General features: G+C 33.0%; 1 protein-coding gene across 12 annotated transcripts in view; it reads left to right on the top strand.

Moving 5' to 3' along the window:
• EHBP1 (EH domain binding protein 1) overlaps positions 1 to 20,311 on the top strand; it is a 422,624-nt gene that overhangs the window by 329,094 nt on the left and 73,219 nt on the right. For all 12 annotated transcript variants that reach the window (XM_033124978.1, XM_033124981.1, XM_033124988.1 and 9 more), the window contains 2 exons: positions 566 to 1,468; positions 8,926 to 9,069. In XM_033124978.1, coding sequence (XP_032980869.1) covers positions 566 to 1,468; positions 8,926 to 9,069 — 1,047 coding nt within the window. The remainder of the gene's footprint in view (positions 1 to 565; positions 1,469 to 8,925; positions 9,070 to 20,311) is intronic.

Below are 20,311 nucleotides of genomic sequence, written 5' to 3'. Positions count from 1 at the left end.
GGCAGCTCAGCTCAAGGTGCCATGTTCAATTTTAGTTGCAGGGGGCGCGGCCCACCATCCCTTGCGGGAGTCGAGGAATTGAACTGGCAATCTTGCGGTTGAGAGCCCACTGGCCCATGTGGGAATCGAACTGGCAGCCTTCGGAGTTAGGAGCATGGAGCTCTAACCGCCTGAGCCACCGGGCCGGCCCTCTTTATAAATTTTGGATATTAACCCCTTAGCCGGATGTATCATTGGCGAGTATCTTCTCCCATTCAGTAGGTTGTCTTTCCGTTTTGTTGATGGTGTCCTTTGCTGTGCAAAAACTTTTTAGTTTGATGCCCCATTTGTTTATTTTTTTCCTTTTGCTTTCCCTTGCCTGAGGCAACATATTAGAACTTTTTTTGAGGTTTAATTGGTATACAACATTATATTAGTTTTGGATATTCAACATAATGATTCGATATTTGCGTACATTAGGAAATGACTACATTAAGTCTAGTTAACATTCATTATTTTAATGTTTTTAAAATGTATGGATTGTCCAAACTATTCAATATATCTTTTGTTTTTCCTTTCTTTTAAGGCATATGATGGATTTGCCAGCATAGGAATTTCCCGGTTATTGGAACCTTCTGATATGGTTTTACTAGCAATTCCTGACAAACTGACTGTTATGACTTATCTCTATCAAATAAGGGCACATTTCAGTGGCCAAGAACTAAATGTTGTCCAGATAGAGGAAAACAGCAGTAAAAGCACATACAAAGTTGGAAACTATGAAACAGATACAAACAGTTCTGTCGATCAGGAAAAATTCTATGCAGAGCTTAGTGATCTGAAACAGGAGCCTGAATTGCAACAGCCTACTAGTGGAGCAGTAGACTTCTTATCACAGGATGACTCTGTATTTGTAAATGATAGTGGGGTTGGAGAGTCAGAAAGTGAACATCAGACTCCTGATGATCATCTTAGTCCAAGCACAGCCTCACCTTACTGTCGCAGGACTAAAAGTGACACAGAACCCCAAAAGTCCCAGCAGAGCTCTGGAAGGACTTCAGGGTCCGATGACCCTGGAATATGTTACAATACAGATTCAATTCATGCGCAAGTTTTGTTAAGCAAGAAGAAACTATTGAAAGCTGAGACTTTAGAATTGAGCGATTTAGATGATAGTGACAAGAAGAAGGATGTGTCTCCACCATTTATTTGTGAGGAGACAGAAGAGCAAAAACTTCAGACTCTAGACATCAGTGGTAATTTGGCGCAAGAAAAATTAGAGAATTCTAGATCCATAGAATGCAGACCAGATCCTGAATCACCTATCAAAAAAACAAGTTTATCTCCCACTTCTAAGCTTGGATATTCGTACAGTAGAGATGCAGATCTTGCGAAGAAAAAACGTACTTCCCTGAGGCAGACAGAGTCTTTTCCAGATGCTGATAGAACCACTTTAAATCATGCAGATCATTCTTCAAAAACAGTCCAGGTAAGTGAGTTAGAATGATGTATACATATAGTTAATAAATAGTTATTCTATTTTCTGTGTTTCTTTTTGTATTCATAGAACACTTTAAAATGTTATAAATGATTAAAGGTGAAATACAATCCTCATTATAGAAAAACGTGATCTTCACTTAAAGTTCATCATATAATATGTAAGTATATAAATAAATTGTAATTTCAAGATTGAAGGACAGAGAATGTCAACTTTTCAAATCAAAATATTATTAATCTATAAAAACAAAATATTTTACTGTAAGAATAAGTCAGAGATATTTCAGTGTTTAGTAAGAAGATCATTCTGAAAATGTATAATGCCAAATTAAATATTTCCCATTTGAAACATTTTCTTCAAATATTTAGATTGAGTTGTAATTGGTAGTTTCAGTCCCGTTATTATTTGTGGTTAAAAATCCAAGTGACATTCAAACTTCTCTTCGTGAGGGGAATATGGCACAGATTTGACCTTATGATATTTACTGTTTTTAATTGAATCTACAGTGCCATCCATTATAATATACACTGTTATTTTATGTACCACAAAGAAAGAAAAACACTGCCAATAAACTATGATACAAGGTTGTCTTATCACATAGCATTTTTATTTTATGCCTATTGAAAAAGTTCCTTTAGACTTATTAAGGCATGGGTTTTTTAATCATATAACACTCTTATGTATATATAGGAAAGAAAATTTTACACAAAATAAATTAAGGTTAATTAATTTATAAATAGAATTTAGAATCCAACTCTTCTGAATCACTGTTTGATTTAGAGTTGTTGGTATTCCTGTTTTTCCACACAGTGTTGTTCTCTGTGTCATCAAAAGTATTAGTTACAGCAGCAGTTCTCAGAGGATGATCTGCTGACTACTGAGGCTCTCCAAGACTCTTTCAGAGAGTCATCAAAGTTGAAACTATTTTCACAATAATACTAGAACATTACTTACCTTTTTCACTTTCATTCTCTCACAGGTGTATAGTAGCCTTTTCTGGAGGCTACACGATTTGTGATATCTCAACAGATCAAATATAGAAGTAGATGTGAGAATCCAGCTGCTTTCTATTAAGCCACATATTGAAGAGATTTCCAAACAAATATAAAATAATGTCATTCTTCTCACTTATTTTTTGAAATAATTTTTATTAGAAAATCTCAACATCTAATGGGTTTACTATAGCTAAAATATAAAATAATGTCATTCTTCTCACTTATTTTTTGAAATAATTTTTATTAGAAAATCTCAACATCTAATGGGTTTACTATAGCTATTTCTAAAGAAATGAACAAATGAATATTTTAAAAATTTCTCAGTTTTAATTTTTAAAATAATAAATATCAATAGATATAACCCATATATGCAAAAGCTTTTGGGTATCCTCCATAACTTCTAAGCATATAAAGGGATTCTGAAACCAAAAGTTTAAAAATCTCTGATTTATAGCATTTCTCAACAACTGTCTCTGGGATTTTCTTCTCAGTAATACTTATTGATAATAGCATTTTCTTGACTTTACTGGAAGGTCCCAACAAAAGAGTTTCAGACAATAACGTGAAGTTAAGTTCCATTCTTAAGTAGTACTGACGTGGTTGATAACTGACACATCAAGGAATTACAGTCATGCCACCAAAAATATCAAGCATATGCATATGAGGCATTGACAACTATATCTTAGCTATCAACTGTATAATGGAGATTATAAGAGGCCATCAATTTTAAGTTTTCAGAGGTGTTATGAAAAAATGGGCATGATAGAATCAAAGAAATATAGTAGCTAACAAACCAAGCCCCTTTTCTCCTAGTCAAAAACCTCAAATCAAAGGTTTAGGACAAAAACGCTTTCAGGACGTAATAGTGTTTCTCTACGTAGTAGAGATAATTTGGCATTATACATCTCTCCGTAGTAGAGAAACAAGGAACATCTAGTGATCGACAGTTGCAGAATTTGGTGAGCCTAAGTTCTAATATCTAATACAGATTTTTCTTATAATCTTTATTTTTAACGTAAATGTGTTTAGTTAAATCTAGAAATTGATTAAGGTTTAAAAACTTAAAATACTCTGGACTGTAAATCAGTAAACCTAGGGTCTCATCTTGGCTTTGCCAATGATTACCAGTGTGACATGTTAACTTGCCATTTAAATTCTTTAAATCTTAATTTTCCACACATGTTAAATGAAACCATCTCTGAGAGTTCTTTTAGCTTTAAACTCTATCATGTGATTTTATTCAGATGATATAAATGATGTACAGTAGTAAATCCATTAGATGATAAAAGCAGCATCTATTTACAACTCTCTGTGTGTTTATTGGCCATATGTTTATTGGTCAGATTTTTGCTTAGGGTAAATTAAAATTTTTTTTGGCGAAAGGGTTGCCTGACACCAAAAGTTGTAATAGGGTACATATTACTTCATAGGGCTTTTTAATTTTACATAGCAGTTAAATTTTAGACAAAACTCTGTTTTTCTTTTTTGTACTGTATTTCATCATTTCTAAGATACACATCCTTTTACATTTTAACTTTTCTGAAATTAAGATGTTACTTATGATAGGTAGTATGGTAAGAGTTTAATTGACAGTGTTCTTTCCTAGTTCTTTCACAATAAAATAATAGTGATTCTAATAAGTGCATTAGATTAGAGGAAATATGATAATTTAGTATGGCTGTATAGATTTAACATAGTCATAATTTTGCCCAGTTGAGTGGCTAATACATGCGATTATCATTACATATCTTACACATCTTTCTTAAACTTTACAACTCATGAGGAAAGTGGTTGAATCCTATTTTGTATATGGAAAATGGGTTTACAGAGTTGCCTAAGATCACATAATAAATGTTAAAGTTCGAATTCAAAACCAAACTTACCTGACTCCAAAGTCTATGCTCATAAACTGTAGGCTCATAGTATCTCTTTGTTTTTGACCATAATAACACTACAACTAATCACAGCGCAGATGTAAAGCAGTAAGCTTTACTGAAAGACAGTTTAGCAATCTACCTTAAGTCCCTTAAAAATGTTTATCTCATAGATTGTAACTCCAGGAATTTTTACTAAGGAGATAATTAGAAATGTATATAAGAATTTACGTAAAAGATGTTCATAATATTGTTTATGGTAATGAAAATTATAAACAACCTAAATATGCAATAATGTAAGACAAGTTAAAGTATGATACATCTGTATTAACAGAATGCTAGGTAGACAATTTATTTAATTATTTTTTTAAATTAAAGTTTATTGGGGTGACAATTGTTAGTAAAGTTACATAGATTTCAGGTGTACAATTCTATAACACATCATCTATAAATCCCATTGTGTGTTCACCACCCAGAGTCAGTTCTTCTTCCATCACCATATATTTGATCCCCTTTACCCTCATCTACCACCCCCCCCATCCTCTGGTAACCACTAAACTATTGTCTGTGTAGGTAGACAATTTAAACTCATGTTTTCAAAAAAATATTTAAGGACATGAAAAAATACAATAGAATACCAAACGGAAAAAAGCATGATTTTGCAGTGATTATCTCTGGGCACCAGGATGGTTAATTTTATTTTTTAAAATTTTATTTTTTAATTGTGATATAATTGACATATAATATATTTCTGTCAGTTATACAACATAATGATTCAGTATTTGTATATACTGAAAAATGATCACCCCAATAAGCCTAGTTAAAATTTGTCACCATACGTAGTTACAAAAAATTTTTTTCTTGTGATGAGAATTTTAAGATTTTTCTTAGAACTTTCAAATATGCATTACAGTATCACTAACTGTGTTGTACATTACATCCTAATGACTTATTTATTTTATAGCTGGAAGTTTGTACTTTTATGATCCCGTTCACCCATTTTACCTACCTCTCACCACCAGCCTCTGGCTACTACCAATCTGTTCTCTGTATCTGTGAGCTTGTTTTTTTTGTGTGTTTTTTTGTTGCGGGAGGGGGAGTTGGTGGGTTTTTTTCTTTGTGTTTAGATTCCACATATAAGTGAGATCATATGGTATTTACCTTCTCTGTCTGACTTATTTCACTTAGCATAATTCCCTCAAGATCCATCCATGTTGTTAGTCACAAATGGCACAATTTTACTGTTTTTTGTGGCTGAATAATATTCCATTGTGTATGTATACCACATTTTCTTTCTTTAGTAATTGATGGATACTTAGGTTGTTTCATATCTTGATTATTGTAAATGATGCTGCAGTGAACACGGGGGGTCCATATACAGTCAGTCCTGTGTATCAGCAGGTTCTGCATCCAAAGATTCGACAAACCATGGGTCAAAAATATTGGGAAAAAATGTTGCATTGTATCTGGCATGCACTAAGTAGTTAGGCCTACAGTGGTTGCATCTGTACTGAACATGTACAGACATTTTTTTCCCTGTCATATTCCCTAAACAATACAACTATTTACATAGCATTGACATTGTATTAGGTTAAAAGTAATCTAGAGATGATTTGAAGTAAGTTATATGCCAATAGTATGCCATTTTATATAACGGACTTGAGCATTTGAGGATTTTGGCACCCACAGGGATCCTACAGATACCAAGGGGCAACTGTATCTTTTTGAGTTAGTGTTTTAGTTTTCTTCAGCTAAGTACCCAGAAGTGGAATTGCTGGATCATATGGCATTTCTATTTTTGATGTTTTTAGGAACCTCCAGACTTTTTTATAGTGGGTGCACCATTTATATTCCCACCAAAAATAAATGAGTGTTCCCTTTAGTCCACATCTTTGCCAATACTTATTTCTTGTCTTATTGATAATAGCCATTCTAGCAGGTGTAATATCTGATTGTGGTTTTGATTTTCATTTCCCTGATAATTGGTGATGTTGAGCATCTTTCCATGTACCTGTGGCATTGTGTATGTCTTCTTGGTAAAAATGTCTATTTAGATCTTCTGCCCGTTTTTTATTTAGATTGTTTTTTTGCTATCGAGTTTGTAATGAGTTCTTTATATATATTGGATCCTAACCCCTTATCAGATATGTTTATGATTTGCAAATGTTTTCTCCCATTCGGTAGGTTGCCTTTACATTTTGTTAATGGTTTCCTTTGGTGTGCAGAAGCTTTTTAGTTTGATGTAGTCCCACTTTTTAACTTTTTGCTTTTGTTGCCTTTGCTTTTAGTGTGAAATCAAAAAAATATCATCATCAAGATCAATATCAAGGTGCTTACCGCCTTTGATTTCTTCTGGGAGTTTTATGGTTTCAGGTCTTACATCCAAGACTTTGATCTATTTTGAATTAATTTTTGTGTATGGTAGAAGATAGTGGTTTAGTTTCATTGTTTTGCGTGTGGCTGCCCAGTTTTCTCAAAATTATTTATTGAAGAGGCAATCCTTTCCCCATTGTATAGTCCATTAATTGACCATTTATTTTGTTTGTTTGGGCTCTATTTTGTTCCATTGGTCTATGTGTCTGTTGTTGTTTTTTAATTCTTGCTTTTTTTTAAGATTACAGTTGACGTTCAATATATCTATGTGTCTGTTCTTATACTAGTACCATACTATTTTGATTACTATAGCTTTGTAATATAGTTTGAAATCAAGGACCATTATGCCTCCAATTAGTTTTATTTTCCTTCTTTTTACTTTTATATATTTTCTAAAATTTCTGTAATTAATAGGAATTGCATTTATAATCAGAAAAAGTGTTTCTGTGCTTTAAAGACCAAAGCAGATTTTCACTGTTTATGTAGCTGATTGAAATCCCTAAAGGACTGCAGAATCACAGAATTTAGAGCTAGAATTTAAAGATGATCTCCCCTCCTTTCAAGATGAGGAAATTTAAAAGAGATTGAGAGATTTAAAAGTATATAATAATAGTTAACTTCTATTCAATGCTCAGTGCATTATTCTATTTCACTTAATCTTTACAGTATGCTTATGAGAGTTGGTTTGTTTTCCCATTTTATAAATGAGGAAACTGAGGGTTTGAGAGATTGAGTAACTTGCCCACAATTAATTGATAGAATGAATATTTGAGCCCAGGTTTGTCTGACTCCAAAGTTCTTAAATATCATGTAATGGAAAACAGTATAGTATATAAGTGACCTGTTCGTTCCATTGCTTATTATTAATGGAAGAAGGATTCATAGCCTGATGTTTTGACTGCAAAGTCAGTGTTCGTTTTGTCTGTTTTTGAGAAAACGTTAATTTGTAACCAGTTCAAATGCAATAACCAATTTTATTCTATTATGTCTTATTATCTACATGAACTTAAAATCTATCACTATCATTTATTAATGTATATTTCAATTTTATTTATTAAGAATTTTTGTTTAATACTCTTAAAATATTGGGTGATGAAAATGTTCTGGAATTAGTGTTGATGGTTTACAGCCTTGTGAATATACTAAAAAACACTGAATTGTACACTAAGAAAAATCCTTCCTTAAGATTACAGAAAAAGGTTTAAAATTGTTATATTAAAATATAAAGATTGCAAAGAGACTCAAAAATGACATACGTAATACATTTTTAATAAAGTTTTGTATTATACCAAATAAAATAATAGGTTTACTGTTTATTACCTCTTCCTTGACCATGAATGATACTTACGATTGAACCAAAACTATGCAATGAAAGGGGAGTAAAAGAAATTGAATGTCAGAGCAATAGTAATAGCCCCTTAAAGCCAGCAGTTGGTCACTTTAGTGCAAAAAAGGAATTTGTACTATAAACAGTGTGGATATTTGTGCTTTGGGTTTATGTCGTTTCCATTGGTGCTTTGGGAACTTTATGTCATTTCCATATGTGCTTTGGGAACTCATTTCCATTGGTGATTACTACCTAGTCTTCTCCAAACATGTAATGTAAAATTACAAGTTAATCCAGGAAAATACTCTTGCAAATCTAATACGGTTAATTGTTTTGTTGTAAGGAAAGTCAACAATAGAGAAAATCCGTTTCACTTTTTTTTAAACAAAATATATCTTTGAATTTCTATAAATGTCAAGAATTTAAAGGATTATTACCACAAATATTTAATATCTTTCAACATACAAATTTGGAAGATATCTTGTTATCAATTCTATAAGACTATAAAAATAAAACTGGTATCTTTTAAAAATGTGTTTGCCAGATTATGCATCATGGATTAGCAAATACGAAGTACGTATATAAAGTAGATCATGACCTTATACCTTATGAGAGTATGTTTTAATAAAAATGTAATTAAGTTTGATCCAGTTTTTGACAATAAAGATATAGTTCCTGTATGTCAAAACTTACGCATTCATTCCACAGTTTCTAGTCAACATTAATATTTTCTATAGTTTATCTCGTAAAACTACAATCTTATTCCTGACCTCTATTATTTTGACACATTGTAGTTTACAAATGTTTATTACATGTTCTTTTTGTTTGTTTGTTTGTTTGTTTTTGGGGGCTCCTAATTCTATATCTTTTTCTTTTAAGCACCGAATGTTGTCTCGACAAGAAGAACTTAAAGAAAGAGCAAGAGTTCTGCTTGAGCAAGCAAGAAGAGATGCAGCTATAAAGGCAGGGAATAAGCAGAATACCAGTGCAGCCACAGCACTCTCCAACAGGCAGCTGAGTGATGTGAGAAACATTGGTTTAAAAACAAACCATAAGTTGTTCATTATAATCCTGGGGGCGAGGGGAGTAATTTATTTATATTTTTGCTAAATTATGTTTCCATAGACCTTGTTTATTGTGGGTACTTGGTATACTTATAGAATTTATAAAGTCATACTTGAGGAACATGTAATTATTCCTACATAGTAGTGTTAGCCAAGAGGAGAAGTAAGATCCTGGAATATAATTTCTACATATACATGAATAATTATTTTTTGGTAATTTACATTTTGTAATTTAGTTGTACTTTAAGATTGCATTTTGTCCATGAAAGTTAATTTTGTTGGAAATATTAGAATATAATAATGATGCCTACCATTTGTTAAATACCTACCATATATTCTAGGTATTATAATGAATGTTTTATGTAATTTTTGTTTTAACCCCATGAAGTAGATATTCAGACTACTTTCCAGATAAGAATACTAAGGCTAATAGGTGTGAGAATTTGTACAAGGTTGTAGATGAATCCAGGTAAAGGATGAATCCAGGATTTGAACCTGAGTCTTATCAGACTTCAGGCAGTGCTCTTTCCTGTCATATGCTGCCATTCCTATGTTAAACCACATTTTTATACGTATTTTTGTGCAGCGTTTCACATATAATAATGAACATGTAATAATAAAAGCTCTTCAATTTAGGGGGACCTCTTCGTAAATCTGAAAACGATGACAACCCTGCCGTACCATCAAACTCACATATACATAAAACTGCATGCTTTTTTGTTTGTTTTTAATTAGGATTTTTTTTTGTTTTAGAGCAGTTTTAGGTTCACAGCAGAATTGAGGGGAAGGTACAGAGGTTTCCCGTAAGCCCACTGTACCCACACACACATATCCCCTCCTTAACGACACCCTCCCCCACAGTGATGCATTCGTTACAACTGATGAACCGTCCTTGACACATTATAATCACCCAAAGTCCATGGTTTACATTATGGTTCAATCTTGGTGCTGTACATTCTGAGTTTGGACAAATGTATAATGACCTGTATCTATCATTATGGTATCATACAGAGTATTTTCACCACTCTAAAAATCTTCTGTGTTCCACCTATTTATCCCTCTCCCCATTTCTAACCCGTGGCAACCTGATAATTTTACTGTCTCCGTAATTTTGCCTTTTCCAGAATTTCACAATATGTAACCTTTTCTGATTGGCTTCTTTTACTTAGTAATATTTGTAAAAGAAGGTTTCTCTGTGTTTTTTCATGGCTTGATAGCTCTGAATAATAGTGCTGAATAATATGTCATTGTCTGGATGGATGTACCGCAGTTTATCCGTTCACCTTCTGAAGGGCATCTTGGTTGCTTCCAAGTTTTGCCAATTATGAATAAAGCTGCTATAATCATCTTCATGCAGGTTTTTGTGTAAATACAAGTTTTCAGCTCCTTTGGATAAATACCAAGGAGCACAATTGCTGGATCGTATGGTAAGAGTATGTTTACTTTTGTAAGAAATCATCAAACTGTCTTCCAAATACAGTGTCTTTCAAACTGTCTGTACCATTTTTGCATTCCCACCAGCAATGAATGAGAATTTTTGCCAGACTTTGGTGGTGTCAGTGCTCTGGATTTTGGCCATTCTGATAGATATTGATTTTTAGTAGTGGTTTCTCATTGTTTGTATTTGCATTTCCCCGATGACAAATGATGTGGATAATCTTTTGATACGCTTATTGGCAATCTTTAAATCTTTGAAGAGGTGTCTGTTAAGCTAATTGGCCCGCTTTTTTAATCTGGTTGTTTGTTTTCTTACTGTTGAGTTTTAACAATTTGTATATTTTGGATAACAGTCTGGAAGGAATTTAGTAGGTCAGAGGTCATTAAGACATTAATGTGTCCTTTGAAATATTTTCTCCTTGTCTGTGCCTTGTCTTGTCATTCTGTCCACATTGTCTTTCACACAGCAGATGTTTTTAATTTTAATGAGATTCAGCTTTTCTATTATTCCTTTCATAAATTGTGACTTTGGTGTTGTATCTAAAAACACATTATCACACCCTAAATCATCTAGGTGTCTACGTTATCTTTGAGGGGTTTTATAGCTTTGTGTTTTTATTTAGGTCCTTGGTCCATTTTGAGTTAATTTTTTGTGATGGGAGTCAAGTCTCTGTGTAGATTTGTGTTTTTGTATGTGGATGTCCAGTTGTTTCAGCACCAGTTGTTGAAAAGACTGCCTTTGCTCCATTGTGTTGCTTTCGCTCCTTTGTCAAAGACCAGTTGACTGTATTTATGGGGGTTTATTTCTGGGCTCTATTCTGTTCCATTGATCACTTTGTCTCTTCCCTTGCCAGTACCAAACTATTTTGATTACTGTCACTTTATAAGTTTTGAAGTCAGGTAGTGTTAGTCCTCCAACTTTATTCTTCTTCAGTATTGTGTTGGCTATTCTAGGTTATTTGCCTTTCCATATAAACTTTAGAATCATTTTGTCTGTATCCACAAAATAACTTGTTGGGATTTTCATTGGGATTGCATTGAACATATAGATCAAGTTGGAAAGAACTGACATCTTGACAATATTGAGTCTGTACATGACATGGAATATCTCTCCATTTGTTTAGTTCTTTGATTTCATTAACAAGATATTGTAGTGTTCTTCATATAGAATTTATACATATTTTGTTAGATTTATACCTAAGCATTTCATTCTGGGAGGTGCTAATATAAATGGTATTGTGTTTTTAATTTCAAATTCCACTTGTTCATTACTGGTATATGGGAAAGCAATTGTCTTGTATAACAACCTTGTATCCTCCAACCTTGCTATAATTGCTTATTAGTTCCTGGGAAGTTGTTTTTATCATTATTCTTTTAGATTTCTGCATAGATGATTATATCATCTATGAACAAAGACAGTTTTATTTCTTCCTTCCCATGCATACTTTTAAAAATGCTTTTAAGATACCAACTGAATAACCTCTGACCGTAAGCATTGTTTTTCAGACTTAAAGTCTTTACACAATAATGTGATATAAAATCAGTTTAGTGGGCCACAATAATTATTTATTTTTAATGAAAAGGAACACAATAGAATGGAACAGAAAATATCAGAATTTATCACACATAGTAAGCATAGTATTTTTGTGTAAAACTTGTTTTAGTTCCGTGGGTATGTGTGCTTACCAGATCTTGATATAAAATGTATTTTTAACTGTGGGTCATGATAAAAATTTTTGAAAAACACTAATTTAGAGGGGCTTTTTTTAAGGAAGAAATTTTGTAGCCTATATGCCAACTTTTTCAGTGCCTAGCAATCTGTTACAGCGTCAATTTGTTGATTCGTTCATTTGCCAGATACTATGTATCTGAACTAAGTATATTCAGAGTGACAGAAAAGATTTACCTCATGGAGTTTACATTCTGAGGGGAAGAGACAGATAGTAATAAATAAATAACTACAGAGTGTGAAAACTGCATGATCTGGTAGAGGATAATTTGAGTAGGTGGGGACTTGAGTGATTTAAACTAAGATTTGATGGGTAAGAAGGATCCGGTCAAGTGAAGAGCCACAGAAAGAATGTTCTTTTTAAAAAGAAAGTTGTTTTGTTGATATTATATTTTGTTTGTGATGAACTTTGTTTCATAATTCTTTCAGGCTCTAAAAATTATGGAAAAGTGATAGCTTTATAATTTTCAAGTGTGTTGATTTTAAATTCAGAATACTTGAGATTTAAATAATCTGTCTGCCAAGTAGATTTTAAAAACCAGTTACTTTGCCTATGTACAAATTTTACATGTACTAATAATTATCATCTAATGTTGATTGGGCATTTACTGTGTGTCAAGCAGGATTCTAAGTGCTTTTACATGGAATTTTTTAGTTTCTACAATTATATTGTGTTAACTGTTATCATCCCTGTTTTACAGTTGAGAAGACTGACACACAAATTAATGAATTGCCCATAGTCACACAGCTAATAAGGGAGTCAAGAATTAAACCTAAACAATTTGACTTCAGAGATTATATTTTTAAAGCATTGTTATATTTCCTTCTTGTTTATTTTTCTGAGATCCTTGTAAAGTAGGAGTAGATATTATTGTTTTATCTACAGTAGAGATTAAGAAAATGTGTTACAATAGGGTGTTTAAATTTATCTAGGGCTGCAGACAGTGGCAAACTACGCTTAGAATTTAAATATCCTGACTTTTAATGCTGTTTATTCATTCATTCAATTTATTTATTTACTACTTCAAATTTTCAAAATAAAATTTATTGGTCATCTCTTCTGTTTAAGGAACCACTAATTTTACTTAGTTTTTATTTTCCAATTAAAACTTAAACTGTTAGCTAAGTTATGTTAGTGTGACTTCAACATCAGAAGTTAATTACTAAAACAGCTCTTCTATGTCTGTGACATCTTACAGTATCTGTAAAATATATATATCTTGGATTTTAAGAAACATGATGCTGGTTATATTTCCTTGCATTAGATACTGTTTTACACTGCTGGTAATATGCAACTTGCCACACCTTTCTGGAAAGCAATTAGACATAAGCAAGAAATGCTCATATTCTTTCATCCAGTACTTTTACTAACAAAGGTCAATATGCAGCTTTTCATTACAATGTAATTTGTAATAGCAAAAGTTGCAAAATGATAATTGCTCAAAATAGGAGAATGATTGAACATATTTAACAAATATATATATATGTGTGTGTGTGTGTATACTTGTTATGCAGTTATTAAAATTCTCTATTCAATAATGTTTTGAAAAAATATTGAAAGGACATATGAAAATGTTCACAATGCTCACAGTGTCATTTTGTATGAAAAGAAAGATGTAAAAAAATATCTGGCTTTTTGAAATAATAGAGACTGTGTTTTCATATATGCATTGAAAAAGGACAGGAAGGAAAAACCATCAAAATATTAACAATCTTTATCCCTAAGAGATAATATAACAAAATGGATATTAAAAGTGTTTTTGCCTTTTAATCTTTCTGTTAAGAAAATGTGACATGCTAAGATAAATACTTTAAATTCTAGAAATTTGGGGTGTCCAAAAATATTTTTAGCACCTTATTTTCTTAGCAGACCCAAACAAACTTGACCATTTAAACTAGTGTATGTTTCAGTATCTTTAAGATACTTGTGTGTGTTAGAGACCTAGAAAGGACTCTACTTTTACAGTAACACCTAGAAAGGACTAGTTTTACAATTGATGTTGGTTTGTGCCTAGGTATAAAATAAATGGCAGATTGAGTAATAGCAATCCTGTTCACATTACGACATGAAATTCTCAATGACTTTTGTTTGAGGAGTAGTAATCCATGATGAGTAGTAATCATGGTTATCTCACAAAATATTTCATTGCTCCTTTCATGGTCACTGATGTACTTGGGTTGACTGTCATATATTCTTGTGTTGGTTGTTACAGTTGTTTTTTCCAGAGAGGAGCTCTGTGCTCCGTAGCTAGCTAGCTATGTGCCAGGCTGGTCACTTGGTTGCATTTGTTTCCCACTTACCCAAAGTTGGACCTTACTGCTTATGAAACTATGCTTTAAACAGTCTCATAGATGTTTTGCCTACCCTTGCTCTTTTAAGTTATCTTTTGCTGCATATAGAAAAACCACTGCAAACCTTGTTGGCATAAAACAACTATTATGTTCGTAGTTCTGTGAGTTAGGCATTAGGATAGGATACTAGGAATGGTTTATTTCTGTTCCCTGATCTGGGGCTGGTTTTCAGCCAATACCTCTGCTGGACTATCATTTGGGACACCTACATGTGACCTCTGCATATGGTCTTCCCACTTGGACTAGTTGGGGCTTCCTCATAGCCTGGTGGGCTGGATTTAAGAGCAAGTGTCCCAAGAGAGTAAGGAGGATGTGCATGGATGGCATCCGTATGATCTAGCTTTAAAAGTCATGTAGCATCACCTTTGTCTAGTGTTGGCCCAAGCAGACACAAAGCTGCACCCAGGCTTATAAAGCAGAGACATGGACCGCACCCCTCAATGAGAGGAGTGTCAAAGTCACATTGTAAGAAGAGCAGATGGCATGTGAGATATTGTTGCAACCTCCTCTCAGTTACAGTTTAAGCTCAATTTAAAAACTCTTACTTGCATGTTCTACTATTGCTCCTTGTTTAGGTAAGTCAAGCCCTATATAGATGTGTTGTGAAGAACATCAATTTTATGAACTAAATAGTACATTCTAGGACTGTTGCTATAGTTGGATACTTCATAATCTGTGGGGCTTATAGCTAATATTGAAGACGGAGAATATAAAATGTCACGTAAGTCCAGTTTCACAAATATAGAGGAAGTTACACCTTGCCATTGCTTTTCAGATTTTTAGTTTAGCGTGTAACTTGATATTAGGTTGATATCTTTTCCAAGGATATAGTCATTTTCATAATTTGATCATTTTCTTTATCATTTCTAAGTAGCTCTTATACATACAGGTTGCAATTATTTAGTAGTACTGTCCATATTTGGAAAGTAGTATGGCCAACTTGGCTGACAAAAGAAAAAGGGGGGAAAGCCTAATTTCATCTCTGGAGCAGTTGAATGTGAGTTGCATGATACTAAAACTGGAAATTACTTAATCTCTCTAAATCTGTCTTTCCATTTTTAAAATGGATGCAGGTTCTTTTTTTTCTTCCTGTGTGACATTCAAATTAATAGGTGTCCACAGTGAAGGGGGTAAGGGAACCATGACTAATACCATCCCCACTTCAGTGTCAGCGTCCCTTTCACTCTGGAGAGATCAAAAGACTTCTGGTAAATAAAAAAGGAGGTCTAACTTAAAAAAAAAAAAAAAAAAAAAAGGCTGGCATATGATTTAGTGAACTGATTGCTACTATTTTCACTTGCTTATGTTCTTTAATCTCTGACTTAATTTATTGTGGTCTTAAATTTATTGTAAATTATCTTGCCCTTCATAATGTATGTTATGGTACTATTCTTAGTTTAACTGAGAATTCCCATGAGCTGAAGAAAAGAAAGAAAATGTTGGTACCCAGGAGTGACTTCAGGCCTTGAGTAAATGAGACACTGACCTTAAATCTTCAAGAGTTTACTAAAGAGCTTACTGTTACTTACTCTTAAGAGATCACTGATTTAGGACTTTAGCAATTTCTATATTTTATTCTTCTGAACTTTGTTTCTATATAACTAACCTAGGACCTTCTGATGAATACCAAGAAGAATGAGTAGAACTACTTTACTAATTGATGTTAGAGTACTTAAATGAAGCATAAGTGCATGAGACAATGTCCTTGAACTCTATATAGTTTACCTCCTTTTGAGACTTTTGTACCTGGTTCTGGGCTAAGAGAGCATGAGAACTTACAGAGGATTCGGAGAAGTATTAAAGGATTGAAAGCAAAGATCTACTTGTAAGGAAAAATAAGCTTTTAAAATATAAAGAAGAGGAAACTGTTTAAGTTTAAGTACTAATTTGAGTAAATTTAGTCTCAAAATCTTTCTGGTAGCTCCTGCTTACCCAGGAGGATAAACTTGGCAACCACTCAACATGGTCTCACACATGGTAATTGCAGATCTTGCCCCTTCCCTTTCTCGCCTCATCTCTCACCTCTCTCCCATGTTTCATTCTACAGTCCCACTCTACTCAGTTGCTTACAGAGAGGACATGGCATACTCTTCTGTTCCTGTGTCAAGCATTTTCTGATGTTTCTCTGAAATGCTCTTTTTCCCTTGTTAGTTTCCACTGAAATACCGCTTATTCTATGCGTACCTCTGTCATGGCTCCTAGCAATAAAGTTAATTCTCCTTCCTGTATCTTTTTCTAATATGTTATACATATCTGTATTGTCGCATTTATCCCATATAATAATCTAATTACACACCTCTTTCTCCCATTCAACTATGAGCTAAATATCAAGAAGTATCACCAGCACCAAATATTATGTAAATGTTTCTTCAATGAATAAATTAAGGGAATAATGACAGGCTATTTTTCATATCTTCTCAATGTCAACTAATAAATGAGCTTAAACATGAAGTTTGGGTTGCTATGAGTTTGTTGGGAGTAAATTTTTGTAAACAGGAAAAAATACTGTTGTCTCTCTGAAGGTCTCGAAAGCAAAATTGATTTAGAAGTTAAAGTGTCCGTTCCCCCTTTCTTGAGTCAGTTACAGAGATGACATTTGTCACTTTGGGATATAAGATTCCCTGTATTATCCTTTTCTTCCTATTCTTGAATCCTACATTATGATACCTTTCTTTGTTATTATAATGTATGCATGCCAAATCCTTATACACACCTGCTCTTCCCATATTCTGGGACTTCTGATAAGAGTTCAGCTCCCAACTCTGCCTTGAATCACACCATTTCTAACATCCCCTCTTATATAAGTTAGGAGAGCTTTAGGCTGGAAGGCTATGAAACAGTTTCCAAGACACTGAAAGCTATTCTTGTTAATTGTACCTCATGGGTCCTTATGTACAGACTCTAATCCTCAGGAAAGATTTGAGCTGTAATTTCTCATAAAAGGCAATTCACAAACATATACTGTAAACCTTTTTATTTTTCTTATTTTTTTGTCAAGACTGACATTGCATGTTTTAATGAGAACTTGCTACAAGTCCATATTGCATTTAGCTCTTCCTTAAGGAAAGTGGTTTACATGACTCATTTGTATCTCTGTGCCTTTAGGTGTTCATTTAACCTGTTTCAGGTATTTTCTGGGATTATTTTTCTGTAAGAGACAGATTTTATTGCTCTGAATCTCTGTGATTTATATTTTTTTGCTTCCTATTCCTATTCTATGAAGATTTTCCTATGTTACATTTTACTAATTAAATTTTAGATGTGATGTTGTTTTGTTCATTGTTTTCCACATGTACTTAAAATACATTTTTTTTCAAAGTGCAACTCAAGAGTTTGGCAGGTTTAGCAATCTGGCCATTATGTAATCCCAAGTAGCCTCCTTGATTATATAATATATTTCAACACAAACTCTGAGAAAAATGTAATAGCTTTTTTTTTAAGAAAATATTTACTTTTTATTATTTTTCTTCATTACTCAATTTCCCCAAACACTTTTCCCCCAAGAAATGTCCAAGTAGAATTTAACAGGCTAGTCTATTTCAGACTCTTTTGCTTATTACTTTGCGTTAGAGTATAATTGCTTTTTTAAAAACACATGTAATAAATCCACCACTACATTTGATAATGCTCATGTAATGATATAGATAGCTGAAAGAGATGTTTGCATTTGATGTGCTAAAGTTTATGATCAATACCCTCTAAGAATAAGGGATGATAGCCCTGCTACCCAGTCCTTGAATTGTTAGGATATTTGTGAAGCACTTTGAACCTATCAGAACAATGATGCCATGTAAGTTTATTACTTGTCTGTTTTTAAGAAAGAATAAAATCTATTTTATAAATAGGAAGTCTAAAAAGAAAATTGGGATGATTCTTCAATCTAATTAGTCTAATCATTTAATGATCAGTGAATTTATAAATCTGTTTTTAATTTTTTGCGCTGTAAATTATGTAGCATAAGAATATGGTTTGCAGATAGTTGTTAGATACCTGGAAGCTTTTTCAAAAGAAAGGTCAGAAAATAATTACAACGTCATTATAAAACAGACTTGAAGTTTTTTCCCTAATGTTTAATCTGCAAGCACAGTGAGTGACCTATTATAATCGATTGCCATTGCAGCCCATTCTTTCATAGCAGAATCGTACTGCAAGCTAGCCTCAAGTCCTGAAAGGTTTATAGTATATCTCCAGAGATTTGTAGGAATATTTGAATCCTCTAAAGAAAACTGTATATATGAGAATTTCAGTTTCCTCGGTCCTTAATTTAACTGTAATTTAACTGCAAAGATCAAGAATCGGAAAAGATAGAGACTTTTTTCCCCACTGGTCTTTGGTAATGAATCCAAATGGCTTGTTTGGTAAGCACCAAGAGAATGCAAACTGCTCTTTTGCAAATTAAACCTTTAACAGGTATTTTGTTGCTATAAAAGGGTGGTACATCAACCTTGTACTTTTGATGTTAATTGGAAATTATTGATTTAAATGAGACTACTCTGTCAAGCTGATAATTACAGCAGATTTAGATAAGATCACTAGATCTTTTCCAGATAATAAAAGAAGCAGTTACTATCAAATTGTTAAAAAACACTAAATATCATTTTGGTAATCCCTGTTAGAAACTCTTTCCGTAGTTTTCATAAATATGTCTTATGTATGTATCATCATAAAAATGTGTATAAAATTATACTTTGTGTTTATGAAGATTGACTATGTTACATTTAAATGGCTAGCCTCTACGAATCAAACTTTAAAATTAAGATGAGGCTAAAATTTTTATTTTTCCTAAGTACACATATTTCCAGTTCTATTAGTAGGAAGAAGTGGCTTAACTTTGCATTTGTAATTTCAAAAGAAGAACATCAGCTATTATAAAAAGAAATCTAAAACCTTTAATAAGATACAGAGTGAGATTTTGTCTTATTTGGGGAATTTTATTCTCTGTGAGTTGGAATATCTACACCCAGGGCACTGAGATGAAAATATATTCCTTATTTCTTACTCCAACACAATTGACAGAAGATTTAATGTACATAATCCGTTTCAGACCAGTACGACACTTTAAATGTATAGCTAATCTTTTTTATAGTTGCATTTTATAGAAGAATGTCTGTATACTTCTATGTTCAGCATAAATGCCTCTGCACAAGGCAGTGGTTTTCATTCATTATGATTTAAATAATAGTTTATCTGTTATGTCTAAATTTAAGTTGATTTGAAGTCTGCTATCCTCACAATGGCTACTACAGTTCTTAGAAAACATATTGTTAGCTTGCTAGCATATCTTCAAAGTCACACAAAACACTAGCATTGTTGGGGGAAAAAAACTCAAGCATCTTTTCTATTATGTGGCCACAAACCCCTAGCCTCAAAAGTCTTATTTATTTGAGATTGCCATGAATGCATGAAGCTAAGGCTAGGTGTCTTAGCATCAGGAACACTCCTTTTATGCGACTGTTAATGGCCCTAGACATTTTCCATATGGCTGTTCAGTGCAGTGTTGAACATCCCAGGATAATATCACCATTACTAAGAACTGCATTTTATATTGCCTATTCTGTTATTGCTCAGCATGTACAAGGGGAGAGTTTAAATCTTTATTCATTTCATTTTTAACGTTTCTTTTGTTCTCCTTATCATGTTCTGGCTTTCCCAAGGATATATGCCTTGAACGGAAAGTCACATG

The sequence above is a fragment of the Rhinolophus ferrumequinum genome, chromosome 13 (genome assembly GCF_004115265.2).
Source record: "Rhinolophus ferrumequinum isolate MPI-CBG mRhiFer1 chromosome 13, mRhiFer1_v1.p, whole genome shotgun sequence".
Taxonomy (NCBI): domain Eukaryota; kingdom Metazoa; phylum Chordata; class Mammalia; order Chiroptera; family Rhinolophidae; genus Rhinolophus; species Rhinolophus ferrumequinum.
This window is presented reverse-complemented; position numbering and strand designations above follow the sequence as displayed.